The 23,909-nt window shown below is 36.4% G+C and overlaps 1 protein-coding gene across 5 annotated transcripts in view; it reads right to left on the bottom strand.

Moving 5' to 3' along the window:
* The window catches only part of dmd (dystrophin), a 126,125-nt gene extending 104,886 nt beyond the window's left edge, over positions 1–21,239 (bottom strand). For 3 of the 5 annotated variants that reach the window (XR_011977596.1, XM_072658014.1, XM_072658016.1), the window contains exons 1-15: positions 15,591–15,670; positions 14,448–14,620; positions 14,239–14,357; positions 11,955–12,133; positions 11,489–11,623; positions 9,775–9,966; positions 7,606–7,787; positions 5,907–6,057; positions 5,650–5,769; positions 3,657–3,758; positions 3,114–3,215; positions 2,684–2,863; positions 1,937–2,103; positions 701–824; positions 524–611 (exon numbers count right to left, since the gene is read on the bottom strand). Coding sequence is in view for 4 of the 5 variants with exons in the window: in XM_072658014.1 (XP_072514115.1) it covers positions 524–611; positions 701–824; positions 1,937–2,103; positions 2,684–2,863; positions 3,114–3,215; positions 3,657–3,758; positions 5,650–5,769; positions 5,907–6,057; positions 7,606–7,787; positions 9,775–9,966; positions 11,489–11,623; positions 11,955–12,133; positions 14,239–14,357; positions 14,448–14,608 (2,002 nt within the window). In the remaining variant the exon portion in view is untranslated. Of the gene's footprint in view, positions 1–523; positions 612–700; positions 825–1,936; positions 2,104–2,683; positions 2,864–3,113; positions 3,216–3,656; positions 3,759–5,649; positions 5,770–5,906; positions 6,058–7,605; positions 7,788–9,774; positions 9,967–11,488; positions 11,624–11,954; positions 12,134–14,238; positions 14,358–14,447; positions 14,621–15,590; positions 15,684–15,937; positions 16,016–18,046; positions 18,140–19,447; positions 19,510–21,226 lie in introns of those variants that run through there. The other 2 variants (XM_072658015.1, XM_072658019.1) reach the window with 1 other exon arrangement.
* Between the last annotated feature and the right edge of the window lie 2,670 nt (positions 21,240–23,909).

Below are 23,909 nucleotides of genomic sequence, written 5' to 3'. Positions count from 1 at the left end.
TTGGGTAAGCTCTGAACTTTTATTAGCTTTATCCCACCTAATGGACTTCTATGTAACAATATGTTTTAAAGATTCAACATGTACTTTAATGCTTTGTTTTTCTTTAATGCTTAATTTGTTGCTGAAGCTATGTATGTGTTGTCTGTTCTGAGGGAAAACCCTAAAATTGAAATCTACTTAGTAAAAAGTACTATGGTCCTTGATACATGCAGATTTTTAGATTTACACCTATTTTGCTATTATCAACATTATTGTTTATTATCAAGACAGCATATACAAGTCTAAATGTGTAGTTTCACTGATCATTTTGGACAGAAGATCAACAGGCTATTTCTACAATGTAAACATCATACCTCTTGGTTCCTATCACCATCACAGTAATGAATTCTGAATGAAGTTATAAATACATTGATTCTGACTTTAATAATCCTGACAGAATTATACAAAATTATTAAAATAGTTATGTAGTTTTCCATTAAAACTATATGTTATTTAAAAAGAATCACAATAAAAGTGCTGTTACCAGTTGTGAGCTGATCTACTAGAGCCTGAGCTGAGCGTGTCGCTTCTTGCAACTTCCTGAACTTCTCAGGTTTTTCTCTATCAATTGCCTACAAAATGATTGAAATGGTGAGCAATCATTGTGCTTAACACAAAAAAAGTTGGAATTCATATTTAGTTTAAGCAATAAACATCTTACCATGACTTTATCATAAAGGTCTGCAACACTGCCCTCTTTGCGTGAAATTGAGAATTCTGGACTCTGCAAGATGGCCTCTGAGCGTGTCATAAAACTATGGATTTCAGTGGAGTCCACATCAAACCTGAAAACATTGTAACTTGTAAGTGAGCAGCTGAAACTATTTTTGTCTTCATAATTGTAAAGCCTTTTAGAGCTTTCTTTATATATATGAATTTCTTTATATATATGCATATATTATATTCTTTATATAATATGCAGCAGGAATATTGAGCGTTATGCTGTGACCGTTCGATGCCTGGGTTCTAACAGTATGTTATTGAACAGAGAAGGCAGGAGAAGATATTGGACATATATTAGTGTTTTGTAAATACTGAGAGGGCTTGTGAGTTTAGAATTGTACTGCCTATAGCTAACTCTAATCACATTCAATGCTAAAGAAAAGGTTTGGAGCACAGATATTATGGATGAGCTAAATATTTAATTTCAACAGGCTACACTATATAAAACACTAGACTTGTCAAAGCTACAAGTGATTATTTGTGGTTTTGTGTGGTTTTCATTCTTACAAAAATGATTTAGGGTTTATCTAATTATTAAGACCTATATCAAATATGATTAATTAGAAGACGAAGGATTTAGATATCAGTGTTGTCAGGGAAGAGGGAAGCTGAAGGTGGCAAAAATGAAAATGAAACTAAAAGCTGAAAAAGATTCTAGTACATTAATAAGAACATTGCAGGAATGTGATGTAATTTTCCAGCTTTCCACTGACATACACCAACCATTTAGTTTTTTTTTTAAAGACTTCATATTTTACACCAATTCTTTTGATCATGTCCTAAAGAACATAATGATTCATCTAATGGCAATTACATCAGTTGTGATGAAGTCCTCTGAACAGAATATACCTAATATATTGCAAAGACAGTAAATAGCTTATTAGGTCCATTTCAGTTAGCATATAAACACAGTTTGCATTTAACAGACCCCAAATATATGCAAGAGCACTTGGATTTTCTGTCTTCTTTTAATATCATTTGACCTGTTAAACATAGTCTAGCTTCTAAGTCACAGGTATAACAGTTTTCTTATTAATAGCGTGATAATAAAGTTTAAGGTTAATAAAACACTTTATGCCTATCACCACCTGCCTATCATTGCCAACATTGGTGCATTGTGCTCTCATTAGTTCTTAGTAATAGATGTCTTTGGCACCACTAGTCACTAGTTTACCTTTTGCGAAGCTCTGAGTCAACAACGATTTGGCGCTTCTTTTGAGGAGGAGGGGTAGATACACCATCCTTAGCGTGCTTCAGCATCTTTTTCTGATGTGTGGTAATTTTTGTTTCCACAGTCGTCTGCATAACTTCAGACTGAGATGTAGTAACAGTGGTTGAAAACTACAAGAGACAAAGGTTAAAGATGTATTAAAAGCCTAGAGAGATTAAACATTTCAGTTCAAATTTTTTGAATAGCGCTTTTTACAACTGGTGTTGTCACAAAGCAGCTTTACATAATCAGTTATTAGTAAAAAGTCAAGAAATCAGCAACATAAGAAGACATGAAAACCTAAGACCCCCCAGTGAGCAAGCCAAAGACGACAGTGTTACAAAAATGCACTGGCTTTGTAACTGAATTGCACATGACGTGTATAAAAGACAAGGACACAGACAAATAATGTCATTTTAGGAATACACTTTAAATGCAGCAAATACATTAAGTAGATGTAGGTAATATGATACAAATCAAAATAAATTACATTACAATATGTTACAATATTCTTTTTTTGTCCTGTATAATTAGATTTACTGCAATGCAGTGTATGAAATGTTATATAAAGTAGTTTGTACTGTTTATACGTATCAGAAAACCTAAATATTATGATATATCATGTATTGTAAACATTTCCTGAATATATATTTGCACCACATTACCCACTACTGATTTTAAATAACTAAAATATTTTTTGAAATACATCACCTTGGTACTGGTGAGATTAAGTGACTGCACCAGTTTGTCCCACCGCTGAGCAAACCTCTCTAGCCTTGCTTCTAGTTTTCCTGCTGCCTCCTTATTTTTGATGTTGGATAACAGATCTTGAACCAGGGAGCAAAGCTTATCCATGGTCTGTCTCTTCAGTTCAAGGTCTGCTTTCAGAATCTGCATAACACAATGCATTTTCATCATCAGACACATACTATTTTACAGCTACATTGTGCTCCTGATTTATTAATACACATTATTGCACATTATTAGCCCAGCTATTAAGTACAATGTTGATTTCACTGATTTTAATTCCGACTAAATAGGTATCATATTTGATAGATCAAAGAACTGTCAGACAACACTAAATTTTACATATGCTGACGATTAATATATATTATTTTTTTTTATGCACAGCAGCACTTACAGCAAGCTTTCTGAGGTTGGCTGCCACTTCACTGGGGTCAGTGGTACTTTGGATCGAAAGAACTACCTGCTCCTTCTGTGTTAGCCAAGAATCAAACAGAAGCTGGAAAAATAACAGCACATTAGTTTGAAACATAAATGGGAAGATAGGAAGTCACATACATACTATTACTTACATTTACATACTATACATCAACATACTGAACAAAACACTTTTAACATCTAAACTGTAATTGCTGGAAGACTACTTATCTACTAAAGATTGGTACAGATACTATAGTTTAATGCACATTTGTATTTATTGTATTTACTGTCAATGCATCTTCTTTTTGTGTTTTGTTTGTCTTTGTACTACTGTTCTTTTCATCTTTTTCTATCACTGCACCGGAGAAGGTGTTCCAACTTATTGTTGTACTCTGATAGTGATCTGCTCTCTCCAAGTACTTCCTGGCTTAATAATACCATTCCACTGAATGACTACTTAAACAATTTGATGCCCACTGCTTCAAATAGTAGTTGAGGTTACAGAAAATGCATTTCATACTTGCTCCTCGGTGAAACGTTGCCAACTTATTAGAATCTTCTGAAGGAGAATCCAGCGCTCCTCTGTCCATTTGCAAATGGCTGCCCATCGCTCTCCAAGGTTCTGTTGAATAAGCATACAGGAAATATAGGGAAATGGAAAAGTTCTAAAAAATTTCTAAATGTATTAAAGGAGTTGTCTACTTTATTCCTTAATCTGTATATGCTTTTAGCCATAGGCTAAAATTTAATGAATTTAATGAACAACTTAAGCCTTTAAATTAAAAATGTCTAATGCTCAGTTTAAGTGCTGAGAAATGCTTATTTTACATTCTGGTGACAAACCTGTTGTGTTGGATCAAATAAAACATAAGTCTATTATATGTTTTGTAAGTCTATTACAGTCACCATCTACACTACTCACAAAACATTAGGGATATTTGGCTTTCAGGTGATATTTCAGAATGAACCTAAAATCTAGCTTTTACAGGTGAACTTAATGTGACCTCCTCTAAACTTTTGAATGCACATGTCCAACTGTTCAATGTTTCAGTACTTTTTGCAACAGCTTTTCTATAACAAGGAGCTTAACGGCAAAATTCACAACAGGTGTTTGATCCCTGAGTCAATCAATAAATGTAGAATTGGTATACATTGGTATCCTCATCATGCTGTTCACATTTTGACATCATGACACCAAGACAACACTTAACAATTGATCAACATTTTCTCACCATTGCAAGGTTTCAAAAAGGATGTTCTCAGATGCAAGTGGCCACTGAGTGTCAAAGAGTGTCATCAGCAGATTGCAAGAGTGACAGAAAGGCATAGTGGACGTCCTTTGGCCACATCCCACACTGATGACCTCTTCATTGCAAACAGTGACCTAAGGAACCGGATGATGAATGCCACACAACTCCAGGCACATTTAATGGAGGTGAGAGGCACCCAAGTGTCACGTCAGACCATTCAAAACCGTTTACAACAGCATGGTCAGCATGCTAGATGACCTGCAAGAGTACCTGACCACAACACTAGGCACAGGGCATGGGCCAGGGAGCATTTATGCTGGACGAGGGACCAGTGGGCCTCAGTGCTGTTTACTGATAAAAGTCAATTTGTGCTGAGCGGAAATGACGTCCACCAACAATGTTGGAGACGTCAAGGAGAGCGCTATGCATCAGCCACTGTTGGCACCAGATGAGCCTTTGGTGATGGTGATGTTACAATGTGGGCAGGTGTGTCCAGTCAATACAGAACTGCCCTACACTTTGTGAATGGTACAGTGACAAGCCCATATTTCTTGAATAACATCATTAATCCAGTTGTTGTGCCTCTGCATAAATTATACAGACCTAATTTCATCTTCATGGATGACAATGCTCCAATCTCATTGAGGTCGCATCATTAGGGAACAGCTGCTGGAGACTGGGGTACCTCAAATGGAGTGGCCTGAACTTTCTCCAGACCTGAATTTCATAGAAAACCTATGGAATCAACAGAGTTATGAGCCTCTACACAGCGACTCAGCTGATCCTATAGGTTTTCTAAGGCTCGTAACTCTGTACCCCAGAACCTCAATGAACTGAGGGTTACTCTTCATGAAGAGTGGGATGCCATGCCTCAGGAGACAATAAATTGACTTGTGAACAGCATGAGACGTCATTGTCAAGCTGTAATTGATGGGCACATGACAAGTTATTGAGACATAGGCATTTTGTGTTGGGGTATACCCACCATTGTTGTTGTTAATTTTTTCAGTAAATTTAAGATGAGGAAATCACCAATTCCACAACCGAAAGCCAAATACCTGTATGTGAGTAGCGTACATTTGGTGGGTCCAATAATATATGTTGCATTATATTAGCTACTTCTGTTTAGTTTAGTCCTGTACAGAATTGTTTAGATTTCTCTAAGTAATCTACATACACCTGATGCAGCCATCAGTTGCATATCATAGTAAACTAGTTCAGTTCAGTAAATACAGTTTCTGAAAGAAAAAAATCAGTTTTCACCTGTAGTTTCTCCTCCAGTGCAGCAGTGGCGCCATCTCCACTGTTCTCATCTACTACCACCACCATGTGAGTCAGAGAGTTCACTCGTACCTGCTCCATCTCCAGATCCTCTTGCAACAGCTTTAGATAGCCAAAAATTAACAATGAACATTATTGCTTAATCGTTACAAAGTATATCAAAGTATATGTGTGGCTACAAATTAATGTTGTGGTTGCCTTTTAGCTCTGCTAGAAAAGAAAGGGGGAAAATTACATACTTTGTGCTCTTCTATTTGGTGTTTCACATCCTCAAGTTCTGGACCTAAAGGCTGCGCTCCCATTCGTTTAACTCGAGCTTCAGTAACATCCAACCAGGTAGTTAGCTGCTTCAGCTGCTGATGCTGCAAGTCCATTAAAACGTCATGAAGCCTTGAAATAATCAAATAAATATAATCATTAAAAAGAGTGTTATTAAAGTTCATATAAATGCGTAGATCATAATGTACCAGTTAGTAGAACATGATAGATTAGATGTTTCATTTGCCTTGGAATTGTCTTTACAGTGTCTTTTGCTAGAATAACAACAGACAGTTAGGCTCCAAGATGTCTGTACATTACACACACACACACACACATTCTACACGTCACAGCACACATTCTTACACATACACTATTTCACGCCTTTCATCTCAAAGTATTTTTTTTTTTACAATGTATGTTCTATGTTCCCATATAGGGGGTAAATGCTGAGTGTGTGGTGGCAAATCCTAATTGGGCCAGGGGCCATTTCAGATATGAGAGGGTTCAATTCCTAGGTTGGTAAACATAGGTTAGTTTGGGCAGGAGAGCGGTCTTGGCAAGACTTCAAGAGATAAGCCCTAATTCCCTGGCCTAGAGAGGAAAGAGAGCGAAGCTAGAAACACACTCGTTTTTTTTTTACTGGGGTGATGGGGTCTTTAATTCATCTTTAATCTCATTTATTTGACCATTTTTAAACCTTCTTATATATTTAGCATGATTTTTGTTTTGATTTATGTTTTTCTTCACTATCATAAAATTGTTTTGTCCAGTGGTTTCATCCAGTAAACTTGCAAAACTACCTGGTTGTTTCCACAACACAACAAATAGTTTTCCATTTTCAATTTTCCATTTTTTTCACTAGTGTCATCTGTGGCCTCATTTTTGTGAATGGGTGACGCTAACTGTTGTAAGATACACTATATTGGCAAACATATTCATTCACCCATCCAAATAATTGAATTCAGGTGTTCCAGTTAATTCCAGGTGTATAAAACCAAGCACCTAGGCATGCTTCTGCTTCTACAAACATTTGTGAAAGAATGGGTCGCTCTCAGGGGCTCAGTGAATTCCAGCGTGGTACCATGATAGGATGCCACCTGTGCAACCAGTCGTTAAAATTTCCTCACTACTAAATATTCCACAGTCAACCGTCAGTGGTATTATAACAAAGTGGAAGCGAATGGAAACTACAGCAACTCAGCCACGAAGTGGTAGGCCACGTAAAATGAGAGAGCAAGGTCAGTGGATGCTGAAGGGCATTGTGTGCAGAGGTCGCCAACTTTCTGTCAATTGCTACAGACCTCCAAACTTCATGTGGCCTTTAGGCCTTCACTAAATAATATAATGTGATGACAGGATATGATTAAGAAAAATTAAGTTTTACAAAAAAGGCAGTTGAGGCAGTTCATGCAAAACACTGCTTAGAAATTGAAAAAACTTGACTGCTATTGTAGAGCACAGTATGACCATGCATGATGTCATGCTGTTATTGTTTGAATGGCAATCACTGAATATTTAAAAACTGTAGATGGTGGCATGCAACTGGTTTAAGGAAGGGATCTATGTGCAGCTTTGCTGGTCAATCAGATTTCCAATCAATTTCTTTTTTTACAGCATCTTTAATATGGCATTGGTCAGGTTTGCCTGTAGGGGGTGTACATTTTAACTCTGTAATACCTGCTTTGTCGTTCCATACTGGCCACACGGAGATGTTCCCAGCGAGAGTTTAGAAGGTTCATCTGTTCACGAATTTCATTCTCCTCATCCTCAGACAGCTGTCCTTCGGCCAGAAGGATGCTCCCTGCCTTTAGCACTCTACCTACACTGCCCTGATGAGAAGTCAGCTCAACCATGTAGCCCTAAAAGCAAGTGTCAAAGACAATCACACACATGCCTGAAACCTTAGTAGCAAGTATTCACATAATGGTTTTATTCTGAACATAACATGCTGTAGGCATTGCAATTTAATCTGTTCAGTTTTTCAGCCCCTATGTTTGTGTTTACTTATCTGTTTAGACTAGTTAGATTGAGGTGAACACTACACTATATTGTCCAAATAGCGTGTATTCCAGAAGTTGCAAATCCATATTAATGCCCATTGTGGTTTTATTGAATAGGATGTCCACATGCCTGAGACCTTAGTAGCAAGTATTCACATAATGGTTTTATTCTAAACACATAACATGCTATAGGCATTGCAATTCAATCTGTTCAGGTTTTCAGCCCCTATGTTTGTGTTTGCTTATCTGTTTAGACTAGTTAGATTGAGGTGAACACTACACTATATTGTCCAAATAGTGTGCATTCCAGAAGTTGCAAATCCATATTAATACCCATTGTGGTTTCATTGAATAGGATGTCCAACATGCTTATATAGGTTCATACAGTGTATTACAATGTAAATATTATATATAGAAAATATATATAGAATATATATGTAGAAAATGTAAAAAATTGCACCCAAGGATGAGCCAGGCTTGTGCAAGTACACTATTCTCTTCCTGATATCTTGGCTGATTTCTTTCGACTTTCCCATGATGTTACACAAGGAAGCAGTGTGTTTCCGGTGTGCCTTAAAATGCATCCACAGGTGTGTCTCTAATTAACTTGATGTTGCCAATGAACCTATAAGAAGTTTCCAAAAACATGACATTATTATATGGGCTGTCCCAAGTTGTTTAAAGGCATAGTAATCTTGGTGTATTTAAAATGTTGACTTTTATTACGTTGAGAAAGTAATAAAATTTGCCTTAAAAAATGCCCTCTCTCATTTTTTCTGGCATTTAGCAAATATAAATAATAAATTCTCAGTGTCACAGCAGAAAGGGATAGCAAGACACTCAGTTACAAAAAAAGTAAAATATAGATGAATAATTTACACTATATACACAATATAAATAAGAATTAAAAAAGCAACAACAATATTATTTACAGGTTATTGCAAATGACTCTTAATTGCACGTGTGTGTGTGTGTGTGGGGGGGACCTCTGTTCCCTGAACATGTGTGTGTAGTTAAGTTTGTGTGTATGTGGTCCGCTCGGAGCATTGCTGGTTGTAGAGTCTGACGGCAGCAGGAAGGAAGGACCTGCGATACCGCTCCTTCACACACTTGGGATGAAGCAGCCTGTCACTAAAGGAGCTGCCCAGGGATGCCAGAGTCTCATGCATGGGGTGGGAGCTGTTCTCCAGCATGGATGTCAGCTTGGCTGTCATCCTCCTGTCTCCCACCACCTGCACTGGGTCTAAGAAGCACCCCAGGACAGAACCGGCCCTCTTTATGAGTTTGTTCAGTCTCTTCTTAATTTTCCTGCAACCTAATCATGTTCACAAATACCCTTAATTTTCTGTAACCTTCATAGTTAATGTTAGTAATTATCCTTCAACCATAAAAGCACCTTTGTTTCTCTTATGTGCTCTAATGCGGTGAGTTGCGAAAAAGTTTCTTTCTAAGAAAGTTAAACATAATACCAATTCTAAGATTTCAGCATTTGAGCACTAGACTTGCAAAGTGAATTACAAGTAATGTGTTATGTGAAGTTACAATATTTACCCATAAAAAGTGACAGAGTAAAAATAAGATAAACTGCACTGCCTAAAAGAGGTCAGTAAAGAGCTCACCTATAAAAGTCTTATAAATACTGTACCTTAATTCATTAACAGAAACTCAACTTAATCTAACTTGTCAGTTATGCAACAAGAATACGTAGTAATTTAAACCTTTTGCATGTTTTATTTAAAATAATTTCAGTTTGTCATAACGGAAAGTATATGCACTTGAGCCAGGAACTGCTATCTGCAATGTCATTCTACAACATTAGACTATACTCCCACATACTACATATTACCTCATGAGTGTGAAACTGCTCTTTTACTTCTTCCACAAAAGAGGAGATAGGTGGCTGAGCCTGCAAGCCATCCTCAGCAGACAGGAGCCAAGTCAGCACCTCTTCCAGAGCACTCTGGTAACTCTCTAGCTGGGTTGAGCCTTGAGGAAGAGGACTAAGGGTGGGCCATATATCTTCTGGCCTTTCCAGGGCCTGCAAGAGGTACAGAAAGTTCAACAAATGAAGCTTGACATTCCACAGGCCACTTCATAGATTCAAAAATGATTTAAAACATTTATAAAGATTAAAAAAATTAATCCAGTAAAATTGCTTCTTATCACAACTATTAATTTTTTTATAGTCAACCTTTTTTTTACAGAATATATATTTTTTGTGCATTCACATTTTCTTCTATTAAGAAAATTCAAGTTGCTCTTAATTTGTTTTCCAAGAGAAACATTTGCAAGCATTAAAGGAACATGTAATGGCAGATAAAATCAGGGTGGTTCAAAATTGGACTGTGAGGTTGGAATGTGGTGGCTTTGAAGGGTTGGAGGAACTGTTTCATGTAATGAAGAATGTTCATAATTGCGATGTTGACACACAGTCTAGTGCAACAGATGAAAGTAATGATGTAAAATGAATTAACTCCCCAGAACTGTAAACTAAATGAACATATAAAGTAAAGGAATTAAGACCAAAGAAGCAGATTTTTAAATGTTTTAAATGTTTAGTACAAAGGCTCACAGCCAAATTAGGCAACCCTTTGCCTAACACAATTTACTAAAATGTGTGTACTGAAAGTGTGTAGAACAGTTTGCAGGGTTTTTAAGTGTAAAACGAGGGTGGACAATTTGCTGAAACAGGATGTGAGAGGGGTCATTACTCAGAGATAATTCACGAAGATAAGCATCTAGATAATCACACCAACCCCCACACTTCTAAGAAAACAAATCCACAAATAAGAAATGATTTTGTACCAAAGACCTTTTTATTTGGCTCCACTATATAACCCCCTAATATTTAATCCAGAAACCATTCTTGACTTATTTAGGAAATCCACTTTGAGGCTGCACAACAAATCTGTGCACAACAAACCAGTGCTAGAGACTGGTTCGATTTGCAGTTTAGCAGTTTTAAATGTTTCTTAATACATACCCCAAACAACAAGCATCTGACATTTTATAATTACCACAGGGGGAAGATCTTTTACATACAACATAGTTTTGGAATAATGTTCTAGTCAGTCATTTTTAGCAGTCATTCTCTGCCCTCAATTTTACCTTACACATTGTGCTAAGTCAAACTGACTCTCTTTGTGTTATTCTTCTTGCTGAGATGAACAGCCCTGTTTTCTGGACCGATGCTGGTGTAAGATTGACATTGACTAGGTGTCCCTTTTGCAGCCTGCCGTCCAGACCGAGTCAACCACCACGAAACTGCCTGCATGTGCCATTTACACTTTGGCAAAGCCAGAAAACCTCACCAACAAGCTTCACTAATTGCCTTGAAAAGATTGACTCTTCTATAGGCTCATGCATTCGTGCATAGGCTGGTAATGAAGCTGTTAACACAGCAATACTAAGTTTAATGCTTTCAAATTAAAGAAGCTCCAACAGTTCCTCAAGAATCTTATACTTTTAACAATGTACAGCTAAAGTATGATATTTCTAACACCATTATACACAGAATGTAAGGCTTCAAGGAAGACAAGGGATACTTTAGAGAAACTAACCTGTGTGATAGGGTTCTTTCTTTTTAGTTCAGGTGTCTTGACATATGCAGCTTGAGTAAAGGCATAACTTTTGTATCGTGGCTTATTTGAAGGAGACGGGCTCCTAACTTGACTCTGAGCTACACTGACTGTGATCTGAAAGACACCAAAAATAAAACCAAGCAGACAACAAACATGACACAAGTAATATCCTAACAGGAGATAGCATATGCACAATTAAGCCAGAACATAGACAAAGGATGCAAGGTCAGGCAAAATTTGGAAAAACAAAACTGGAAAAAATCAAAAAGTGAGAATGTTTAACCTAAATCATTATAGTGTTGGTTGACTGTGTATTGATAGACCTACACACAGGAGCCACTGAGATTCTTTTTTGATAGCTACTACAAAACATAAAGGGGACAAACAAGTCTAACATCATCATTTGTTTCTCCTACCCATTACTAATGTTTGAAGGGAAACTGACCTGTTGGGAGTAGCGCTGTTGTGTTTGAAAATGGAAGAGCTCCTCTTTAGTTACTACAGCTCGAGGAAGAGTCTCAACTTCTTGGATAGCTTCCATACTCACACCATGAGGCAGGACTTGAAACAGGGAGGTGACGTACATAATTATAGACTTCTTATCTGGATGAGCTGTAGCCACATCTACAGGATGGGACCAAAAGAATGTATAAACACATACATCAACAAATACTGAGTCAAAAAGATGAGATTGTATGAGATATACTGTGGTTGTATTGCTTTCTTCTTCTATATCTATCTATCTATCTATCTAACCTTTAAAACTGGAGGAAAAAATATGAAGCAATATATTTTGTTTCTTTATTAATTTATTAATTTGGTTCAGACCTGAACACAAACCAGCTTAACTGTATTAACTGTAACTTAGCTGTATCAGCTTAACTGTATTATTCTACTGTGTGGCACTGTAACCTTCCCAAAACAAACTGCAATGCATGAGATTGCATTTAATTACAAGCAAATGCGATATTTGTGCCAGATCTAAATGTAATCACTGTTCAATCACAGTCAGAAGTGGGTGTTTTCAACCAAAATCTTTTTTAAGCGTTATTATCAATTATCAATTATCAATCCAGTAAAAACATGACATATCTTGATTCAGATCAGAGCCCAACAACAAGGACAGTTCATTTAGAAGTATTGCTAAATCCACCTGTTATCTTCTAAAAACATTTTTAAAACATTAGTAATTATATTTAATGTAGCCAAGATTGCAGAAGGTGCAACAAGTAAGTTACATTCTCATAATTTGACCTCTGCAACTTAACTCTTAATTTAACTTTGCAAGAGAGATAAAGAGAGGCATCCTCCAAATAGTAGTTTACTATAATACAGCATCAGGACCCTGGTAAATTATGTTATGTAAACACCAAATTCAATAATAAAACTCATTAATCACCAAAGTCTTCATGAAGTGAAACTGGACTCTTAAAAGACTGAACGCTGATCTATGCAGGGATAGGCTAGTATAGGCTTATGTTGGGTGTACTGCACTGCTAATTTAACAAAGACAATTATAAGCACTTTCTGAAACTTTTGTTACATCAAATATTGTTAATGGGGTTTTAAAATCAACAGGTACACAAAAAGATGGCAGGAATTGTAGGAGGAAGTGACAGGATGTGGTCAGAGAAGGGTCTTGTTGTAGAGGTCCTGTATAGGTGGAAGGCAGCTACGGTGACACACCGGCCAGTTTTTACAACTCACTGCAGGGTCAGCAGCAGTGTCACTGCCACACCAGACAGTGACGCAGCTAATCAACAGTGGCAAGCTGCCACTGTTGGGCCCTTGAGCAAGGCCCTTTACCCTCTCTGCTCCCCGGGCGCTGGAGTTGGCTGCCCACCGCTCTGGGTGTGTGTGTGTACTCACTGCCCCTAACACGTGTGTGTGTGTGAGTGTGTGTTCACTACCAGATGGGTTAAATGCGGAGGACACATTTCGCTGTACAGTCCACACTGTACAGTGACGAATACGTGCACCTTTACCTTTAATCAGTCCGGACAGAACTGTGCTGTTGAAGGTAGAGCTGAAGTCGACCAACTGCATTTCTTAAATAGGTGTTTGTTCCTTTCTGAGTAAACTCTCCTTACTGATGGGCTCTGATTTCATGCAACATAGACACTTCTTGCTTTTTCTGCGCATAGATTAAAGCCAATCATAAGAGACAGTGGTTACATTTCATTGTGGCACGATACCCCATTGCTCTTAATAAAATTGAATCATGTGCATTGCAATTTTTTTGGCACATTCACAGTGCTACACAGTAAAATAATGCAGTTGAAATTATTGCACTTTAATGTGGTTTGTGTTCAATTCTGACACAAATTCATTCATGCATTTCATTCTTAATGGAAATCCTCACACTATTACATCTATGGAATGGGTCTTTTACTTTTCACTTTGGCAAATCTTCTGCTTGTCAGTTTTTAAACGCAATCTCATGTTCATTGCATTTCATGTGCATTGTATTGTTTTCAATTGTGACACAAATAAAATTTTTAAATGCAAATCCTTGTGCATTGTTTTTTTCAGTAGAGATGAACCGATGTGAAAACATTGTAATAGCTGATTTGCTATTTTTTTGTTTTGTTACATATTTTGCATGTTACCATGAAAATGTAATGCATTGTGTGCATTGCATTTCACATTTTCACACTGTAATGAATGCTCAATTTTGCACCAGTTCTTCAAATAAATGTACACATCACGCATATGAGAATAGCTCATACCTTCTGGGTCAAGCAGTTTTTCAATGCCCAAATGCCTCTCAGCAATACTGAATGCATAGTCCAACCTTTCAATTGCTTTATCCATCTGATCCACCATAGCCCAGTCAAACAACTCTGGTCTTGTAAAAAGAAAAATACAACCAAAAAGAATGTTTTTAATGCTCAACTGCTTGAGAAAACTTAAAATGTTTACAAGAAAATAAACTAACCTGTGGCTGTGGATGAGTGCACTGAAGGCTAAACCATCTTCCCAGCTGCTAGAAAAGTTCACAACATTGACCTGTGGATAATTCTTAGTGGATTGTCTAACCCAGCTCAACAAAATCTTTTCACTGTTGTTTTGTTTTAAGTCTGCCATCACATCTTTCATCACATCCTTGACCTGTATAGGGAAAAAATAGGAAGATAAGCTAATGTGATTTGATTTGTAATAACAGAAAATACTGTAATTACTTGATTATCTAAGCTCACAATATTTTCATTTATATGCATCATTTGTTTTTTATATACTTGGTTGCGTACCCCCTTGCCTAACAACCAGAATTAGTCATGCAGTGTAAAGATTGCACCAGTTTCTTCATCAGTTGCAAGTCATTCTAAACTTAATTGAAGAAAAATACAAACTACTATATATATTTTTTCAAATAAATGCAGTTTATTTTTGCCAGTTATTACTGCATTTGCCTAATAAGGTTTGAGCAGAGAATTTTAATTGCATTTTTGAGAAGTATAGTAATCCTATACAATTTATCTAGACTTGATGCATCACAATAAGTTAATGTTGATTTAAATAAATATATTAGCACTATGCATTAGGAACTACAAAACCAATCTGAAGCCACAACAATAATTTCATTATATGCCCATTAATGTAAAAGGTAAAAATCACACATCTTGCTAATGCAGCACTGCAGCAATGGCCAAAGGTGTGCTCTCCTGGTATTCCCTGGCCACCCTGTTTGAATGCATATAATGCTTTAAATGTAATATAGTATAATATAGTATATAGTGACACACTGCACCTACAAAAACTCACGCCCATCCAGTGTATGTCTATTTGTGTAAATATTCAGTATTTCTATTTGTAAATTTGTGTTCTTCTTTTTGTACTACAGTGAGGGAAGATGCATCCAAGTTTTTCACTCACCTTTACACCTGTGTAATGTGATGTGACAATAAAAGTGATTTGATTTGCTTAGCTATATGTTTTGATTAGCAATATAAGCATAACATACACGGTGGGCACTGATGGCAACTAAGCAACTAAGACATAAAAACTCATTCTCTTCTGTTCAATAAATGATCACACAATCACAAACACTTACAGCGTCTAACTATGCCATGCTCCTCACCTGCCAATGGAGGATTATGCTCCAGATGAGTCCCAGAGTTAATTTATGGTTTCCATCAACAATGTCAGCTCCGCCAATATTCACTAGTTCAACCTACAATTAAGATACATCAAGATAGAAATCAACAACACTGGTATCAAAAATAATGATACTTGAGGTATTATAACAGCAGGTCAGTTGGATATTTAGGCAACTGAATTAATAGCTGAAGCACGTAAAACTATTGTTGCTGTGCTAATGTTATTTCACTGAAAATATATTTGATTATTACTTGTATAGATTATACTGATTCATGAAATGTTACTATTCATAACTTATTTGAGACAACTTTTCTTTCTCCAACTCACATTGTTCTTCTGAAGGATCTGCAGTGCACGGTTTACATTATTGAGTGAGTGCACTCTAGTGAAGCCACGCTCTTTCACCTGCAGGTAAAATGCACACAGTAGTTTTACATCTTGGGGAGGACAAACTGTTCATAACTCCTTATGCAATTAGTGTTTTATACTTCATTCTTACATGCTTAAATTTAAACGAATTCTAGGTATACAATATTATACAACTATATAAACAAAAAATATATAACTACAGTTCACTTCAGAATTATTGGGAAGAAAAAATATTTTAATTGCCCATATTCTCTAGAAACTCAGTCTTGTCTTTGACAGTTTCCTGTTTTCCTCAGATATAAATTAGTACTACATACATGTAAATAAAAAACATTAAAGCAAACAGCTGTAAACTCAAATAAAAGAGAGTATATTGTGGACCTGCACCAATTAGATTAGATTAGTGTAGATTAGATTAATGTTCTTGGTAGTTGGTTGAAATTACTTTTAGGCATAATCAGAGTGATTACGGGGCAGTGGTGGCTCAGCGGTTAGAGCACCGGGCTATTGATAACAGGGTTGTGGGTTCGATACCTGGGCTCGGCAAGCTGCCACTGTTGGACCCTTGCTCAAGGGTCCAACAGTGGTCCCTGTTGGACCCTAGGATAAAGGGTCCTTTATCCTCTCTGCTGCCTGGGTGCTGGAGTTGGCTGCCCACTGCTCTGGGTGTGTGTGTGTGTGTACTCACTGCCCCTAGTTCACTAGTGTGTGTGTGTGTGTGTGTGTTCACTACCACAGATGGGTTAAATGCGGAGGACACATTTCACTGTACATAGTACAGTGACAAGTATGTGCACCTTTACAGTGAAGAGGATGGTAGAGAGGTAAAGAAGAAATCACGTATCATAGAATATTGTAGACTGTATATTATAATGATATTTGTCAAATACACAAATTAAGCATATTTAATATACTGTGATATAATATATTGTTTTGATCACTGTTGGTCAAATTACAAACATGGGGGGAGGGGAGGCTGGGCTGGTAAATTACCACCTGATTGCCATCATCTTGATTGAAACACCGGTCCTTCACTATCACTTTAATTACTAACAGGTTTACATAGTTGTTCCAACAAAGATTTAAAAAAATTCTCAAAGAATTTCAAAGATGCTCAATAAATGTAAAAACGCAATGTTGTTTAGTCTTTTATTAAAGTGGTTATTTTAATTTAGTTTTGGGGATTAGATAAAGATTAGTTCAAGTAAAATCAATGCAGAAATACAGAAAATGTGTTTTCTTTTTATCCCATTCTCTATTACCTACATATCAAGGTGAAGAGATGTCTGCACATTTTAGAATTACTTACGCTTTGTACATTTCTGAGGCCTTGCCACAGATTTGTAGTATTTTTAGAACAGAACTGAGCCACGGATGTGCATCTTCTATTTAGTATCTTGATATACTATAACAATATATTTAAAACACCTTTCAGATATATACAGCAGCTGTGTTCAGCTGCATTTCATAACCCAGTCCTAGGGGCTCACCTGATACTTCCACATTTTTTGCTCCATCCCAAATCCAAAGACTGGAACTAACTGGAGTTCCAAGGACTAGGATGTAAAACAGCTGAACACAGCTGTTGTATATATCTGAAAGGTTTGTTGTTTTTGTTTGTTGTTATTTGTGTTTTAAAGCTTCAAACATATCTAAAAGATCTGTTTTAATCTTAAGACAGTTGCAGTTGCATTTAGAGACAGACCCAGGAAGTGCAGGAATATATTGAGGGCATAATCACACTTTTGTTATTTTTTCTTTCTTTTTAATTTTATGGTATTTAAGTTTAAATGGCCATAGATAATCAAATATGAAACGACATTTACAGGTACTCTGCCTTTCACAACTCAATAATACATTTTCATTACATTACACAAGGTGCCCTAACATTTGCATAGGTCATATTGATGATTTTGATGTTTAATTTCTTAAGGATATAGGTAACAATGTATTACCTATATTTGCTTTTTTGCATGTTTTGTATTATGTTTGATTAGCAACTGAGACTGTAAATATTATTTCTCATAAAAAAAAAGAAATATTGCATAAGACCAGCTCATGTCTTACCAGCTCATGTCCAGCCAAGCCCTCTAAAAGCTCCAGAAGACGACGACCATCACACAGGTCTGTGAAGAGGTCATCAATAGGGGGTCTCCCAGCCTAAAGAGTGAATTCAACACACTATATAAACTATGAGGAGAGCAATGAAGACAAATGGTCAGTTTGTTGTTGTAGACATCATTTTTAACATAGATGACAATCATATTCTATGTGTGACTGCAACAACACAAAGCAGGGATACTGCTGTTGTTGTGTGTGGCCCGAAGACTTGAGAGGACAGAGGCACCTCGCCGATTTATTGCATTAGGTTGTGTACATTCTACAGGGAATAGATGTCAGCAATGGGTGCAACATAAAGTAGCTAAATGCATTCATTAGATGGGGTGTGCACACCCATTTTTTTTTATTAATTATGCTAATTTGAATTAATTATACTGCAAGTCTCAATAATGTCAATAGATCAATTAAAAAAGAAAATTCATTTAGGTCTGGATTTAGATGGGAATCCATTTGATTTGAAAACTTGCATGCAGATTTTCTGAGGTCCGATAGTTATGTTATTAGTTTATGTGCTGCAATCTAATATCGCACAGTAGTGAGCGAGTCACACACATAATTTCATGTCTGAAATCGTTCACTGCCTTATCAAATTCTGTTCCCTAATATAGTGTACTATCCAGTTATTTAGATATTCACATTTAGGGGATAGTTAGTATGTCACAGTTTTAGACACAGCTTGTATGTGCCTTTGAGCTTCCCATGGCCCTCCAGTCATGTGATTTAACCTCTCCCCTGAGATCAGTATTTTTTGCTAAACTCTGAATCTAACTTGCATTTATGTTCTCCTCACTTGACTGTGCTATGCTCTAGCTTATAATGTTTTATTAGATATTAGTTTGAATTTAACTAATCAGGTCACCCAACCTATCTGCTTTTTGAAGAGTAGTCTTCTACTTACTTTACTATTCACAGTAACAGAAAGTTTAGGGATGCCCAAACATCTTCATGTCACTGCATAATCAGTGAAAAGAGGCCGTATGGCAAACATTATTTTTGACCACAAAGTAGAACAAAGAATATCATCAGTTAAACTGAAGTACATTTTATTTGCATATTTACATCTATACCACATAAAGGTAAAGGTGCAAGTATCTGTCACTGTACTATGTACAGCAAAATCTGTGGTAGTGAACACACACACAAACACTAGTAAACACACACCCAGAGTGGTGGGCAGCCAACTCCAGCGCAAGGGTGAAGGCCCTTGCTCAAGGACCCAACAGTGGCAGCTTGCTGAGCCCGGGTAGCCCACAACCCTGCCATTAATAGCCTGGAGTTCTAACTGCTGAGCCACCACTGCCCTTACAAACAGAGCAACAGTATATGTCAGAAAACAGATTACCTTACCTTAGCAAACTGTGAGTTTATCCATTTTGTAAATGTTTTCTTTTGTATGTCCTCCCTTTCATCTGCAAATAAATAAGCATGTAATTAAATGCAATGCAATATTAAGACTCTAATAATAAATGTTCTGTACAAAGTAACATGGTATGTAAAATCTTTAAACCCACACCTTAAACATAACGAAAAATAACTTATGAAATTTCAAACTTTAAAATAAAAAAAGTTTCCATCAGCAATTATCATGGTCCAAGCCTACTTTGCATTAATTAATTTCAGTAATTGAACAGGTCCAAGCAGAATGTTTTTAGTTATCTTCTTATATTACCATAGCAACAGCTAAAGGCAGCTTTCACACAGTGTTAGTGAGAAGTACTGAGAAAGGTTCTTGCCCCAATAAATTAATATTTAAGTATTTTAAGTATTTTCCATCATATGTTCTTCACATAGATGCAATGTTGCAAATAAAATATATTTCAGTTTCACTGCTAATATTTTCTGTTTCTCAATATATTTTCAATGAAACTTTCGGAGAGAAATGCTCATAGCATTGCTTCAACGTCTTATCAATATATCAAATCAAAAGATTTAACTGACTCTGGGGGTGATGATTCTTGTTTTACTGTGCAGCAACACCTGCACAAATGTGATGTTTATTGAAGAGTCATCAGAGGAAAACATTTCCTGCATCCTCACCACAACATTAAGCATCCAAACCATTCATAGTAGTAGGTAGTAATTGCACTTCGTGTAATTTTACGCTGTGGCATATTTATTATCTATTATTTGTTTTTTTTTAAATACTGTTGTTTAGTATTTTCTTTCTATCACAAAGAATTTCTATCAGAAAGAACACGAAGATTTTTAAAAGTATCCATATTGGTATGGAGATATCAGCCTCAGTATTAGTCAGTGGTGTATAACGGTTCTTGTAAAGTAATTTATCTGTGCCTTCACATCTATTTAAAATATTTAACATTCGGCAGATAGACACAAAGATATGGGAGACTGAACGCGGGTTTGCGATTGAGCAGACGCGTGACTTGAGGCAGGTGGCAGCTGGTGCGTCTGCGCCACAATAGCGTGTAGCTCGGTGGATTATACCCGCCCTTGTGCAAATAGGATGATAAGGTAACTAGGTTGAGCCGCAGCTAAACGGACATAGACATAGGTGGGATCTGGAGGAACTGGCCTTAGCTACTTAATATTTCTGTATAAAGCAAAACATACCAAAATGCAACTCCTATACACCCACATGCGTCTTTCAATCCTGTAACAACCACTTCAATGTAATCTTGAGCACGGGTCCTTTTTCATGTAAGAGCTCGGAAAGTGTAACGCAGTCTTATTAAGTCGCTGAGAAATTGCCATTTCCAAGAAGTGCCTTAGCCCGTTAATGAGTTGTGTGTGTGTGTGTGTGTGAGCATGCAACACCAGCATGGACTGCATGACGTGATCCATGCTACAAAATATGTCGTCAAACTTTGTTAATAAAAAACATAAACCTAAACAAATGACTCACAACACACGACCTATGGTTGTTGTAAGGATAATAATAAATGCGTGCATGTTCGTATCTGGAAGACTGTTCGCAGCTCCCTCAAATTGCAGACACACGCCCGGCTGGATAGTGTTCAGATATATCGTAAAATCTAGAAGCGGTGACAGCACGACCCAATAAAGCCGTCAGTTCAGTTTTCTCTCAAACAAAGCGCAATCACATATTGAACAAAGACAACAGTAGCATATTTCACTTCCATATTTATCTGCCTATTTTGTTCTTACCCTCACAGACGAGGCTCGAGTAGACAGCGAATAAGCAGGAATCCTCGTCCTTATCTAATCAGTTACATATCGTTGGGGTAAGCTATACTCACAAAAATGTCGTATATCACACCGTGTCACTAGGCAGTTACCTGTGTGTGTGTGTGTGTGTGTGTGTGTGTGTGAGTGTGTGTCGAAGCTGAAGAGCCTGCTGGATGTTTACTCCTGACGAGCTTTTAGCGCGTGTGCTCAACCAGAATAGCAGCGTCGTACTAACTCTCCATGCTTATATCCGTCATTGCACACAACAGCTGTAGGTGCACGGCTGGGCACTTTGATTTTCACTGACTCTTTCACTTGGGCGACTGTTTCCCCAGATATTCGCTGCGAGTTTCTTTCTCCACCAAGCGTGCAGCGCGAACCTATTTCGAACTGCTAAATCCCTCCTCAGAAAGGGGACTCTGTACCACAGTATGAGATAGAGAGAGCAGATGGCCTGTAGGCTATACTTAGAATCTGCCACAAGAGCCAGCTAGAAATAACCTAGAACCTAACGGAATTTTAAAATATCGTTCATAAAATCATCTCTGTGACCCAGGCTCAGTCTAACCTAATTTATTCATGTTTTCCCAATTTTCTGCAGAAAATGTATGCGAGGTCATTTGGAATGTTTTGATGTGAATTAATTAATAGAGAAAATTACTGAACCTGTTTTTTTTTTTCAGCGGCAGTAGTGCAAATATAGCAATTTTTTACTGTCCAACATGACTAGTTTTTATATATAATGGTAAGGATGGTATTGTGAGTCTTTAGTGAGGTTCTTGAATGAAAAAACAAAACAAAAAAACAACAAAAAATATACACTAAAAACTATACCTCCCCAAATTATAGCAAACCAGTTTCTCAAACAGCACATGTCACTTTTAGAGGCATTACCTCACTACCACAGTGAAACACTATAATTCAGTAAGTTTTTGAGTTCTTGAGTGTAGCACTTCACACCAAAACACTCTAAATGACTTTGTGTGCATGTTAACCATTTACACATGTAAAAAATGGTCAAGTCATCAGAACTCTGTTTTAAAATATTACTTTTTTGCCTTGTGCTACAGACCAATATTTGTTGAGCTTTTGCAACAAAAGATTTTTCTGTTTGCATAGTAATCCAAATGCAGTGACATTTCAAACTGCTTTACTTCGATAACTATCCGCTCACAGGAAACAACAGGCTAGAATATAAGATAGAATATGTAAAATAAGCAAAGAAGATACAGCTTTGTCAAATAAAATAACCTATAAAAATAGCAATGTACACAAAATCAACATGTTCACATAGAAATGTGTTGACATCCCAAATAACTTACTAGTTTTATTAACATTTGTATTAACTAAATACACTAAAAATATGATACAATTAAACCTTTCAATGAGCTAAAATTATTCTGAGAAAAAAGGGCAATGGTTCTGTAAGAATGTTTATATTGTTCTTTATATATATACATTATTATATGTATATTTTATATACATTATTATATGTATATTTTATATAACCTTTATAGAATATTTTAGCACAACTATCTATACAAGTCAAAGCATAAATTTTCCTTTACATAAAAACTTAATTTAAAAAAATTAAGAAGCTATTAACAGTTGCTGAAAGGTCTGGTAAAATTATGCAAATGCAATTAATTAAATGCAGTGGGTTTTGTTTGAACCAGATAAGTGCAAAACCTATCTACACGAAAATCAGTTTAGTCCCTTTCAAAGGAGATTGTCTGTATGGAAAATACTGTAATTTGAATAACGATCACACCTAAATGCACTTTACACAAACATGTCACACATTTAATGAGCTCTGAGACAACACAAAAACTTTGTTGATTTTGACACAGTGTGTCCTCCACTTCTACAAACAAACTGTTTTAGCCCAATAAAATTGTGTTATTTCTGTACAATGTGTGTTGATTAATGTGTAACGAGGATAACGGATCCCACTGCGGGACTAATAAAGGACTATCTTATCTTATCTTAAAATGTAAGGGGAATAAGGACAGATATAGTCAGAAATAAGAAATGAAATATACCTTCATGAAAAAAAAACAGACGATTTACTTCAAGATTCAAACCACTGATAACCATTGATGATGAACAGATGAAGGAAAGATTAACTTGAGTATGGAGGTAAGGAAGGATTCATAATCCAAAGTAATACTACATCATTTGTCAAACATGCTGGAGGTACTATTAATTCATGGTTATGTATGGCTGAACTAGGATGGGACTAGGTTACTGGTTTATTGATGGTGTGATTTAATTGAACATGTTTTTTTCTAACTGAAGACAAAGCTGAAAAGCCGAAAGACCTATTAAAATTAAAAAAAAAAAATGTGATAATGAAAACAAAACAAAATCAGTACATTTACAATCAATAATCAATTCATTCACAACCAGAATCAATGCTTTGGCCTACCAAAGCATCTCAAAAGAGGAAACCCGGCACTGGTGATGTCCATGGGTTCTAGCTGCAAAGGACTGAAGGCACATAGAATTATTGAAAATATTACATGTATATTATATAATTATGTTAGTTTGACCAATTACTTTTAAGCCTGAAATGGAGGGACTGTATAACAATATCTGCTATTCTGAAATTGTAAAAGCAATATTGTTATTGTCTACACTTTAGTCACATTACTCATTACTT

The sequence above is a fragment of the Salminus brasiliensis genome, chromosome 15, assembly GCF_030463535.1.
Source record: "Salminus brasiliensis chromosome 15, fSalBra1.hap2, whole genome shotgun sequence".
Classification (NCBI taxonomy): domain Eukaryota; kingdom Metazoa; phylum Chordata; class Actinopteri; order Characiformes; family Bryconidae; genus Salminus; species Salminus brasiliensis.
The sequence above is the reverse complement of the archived record's forward strand: the minus strand, read 5'-3'. Positions and strand labels throughout refer to the sequence as shown.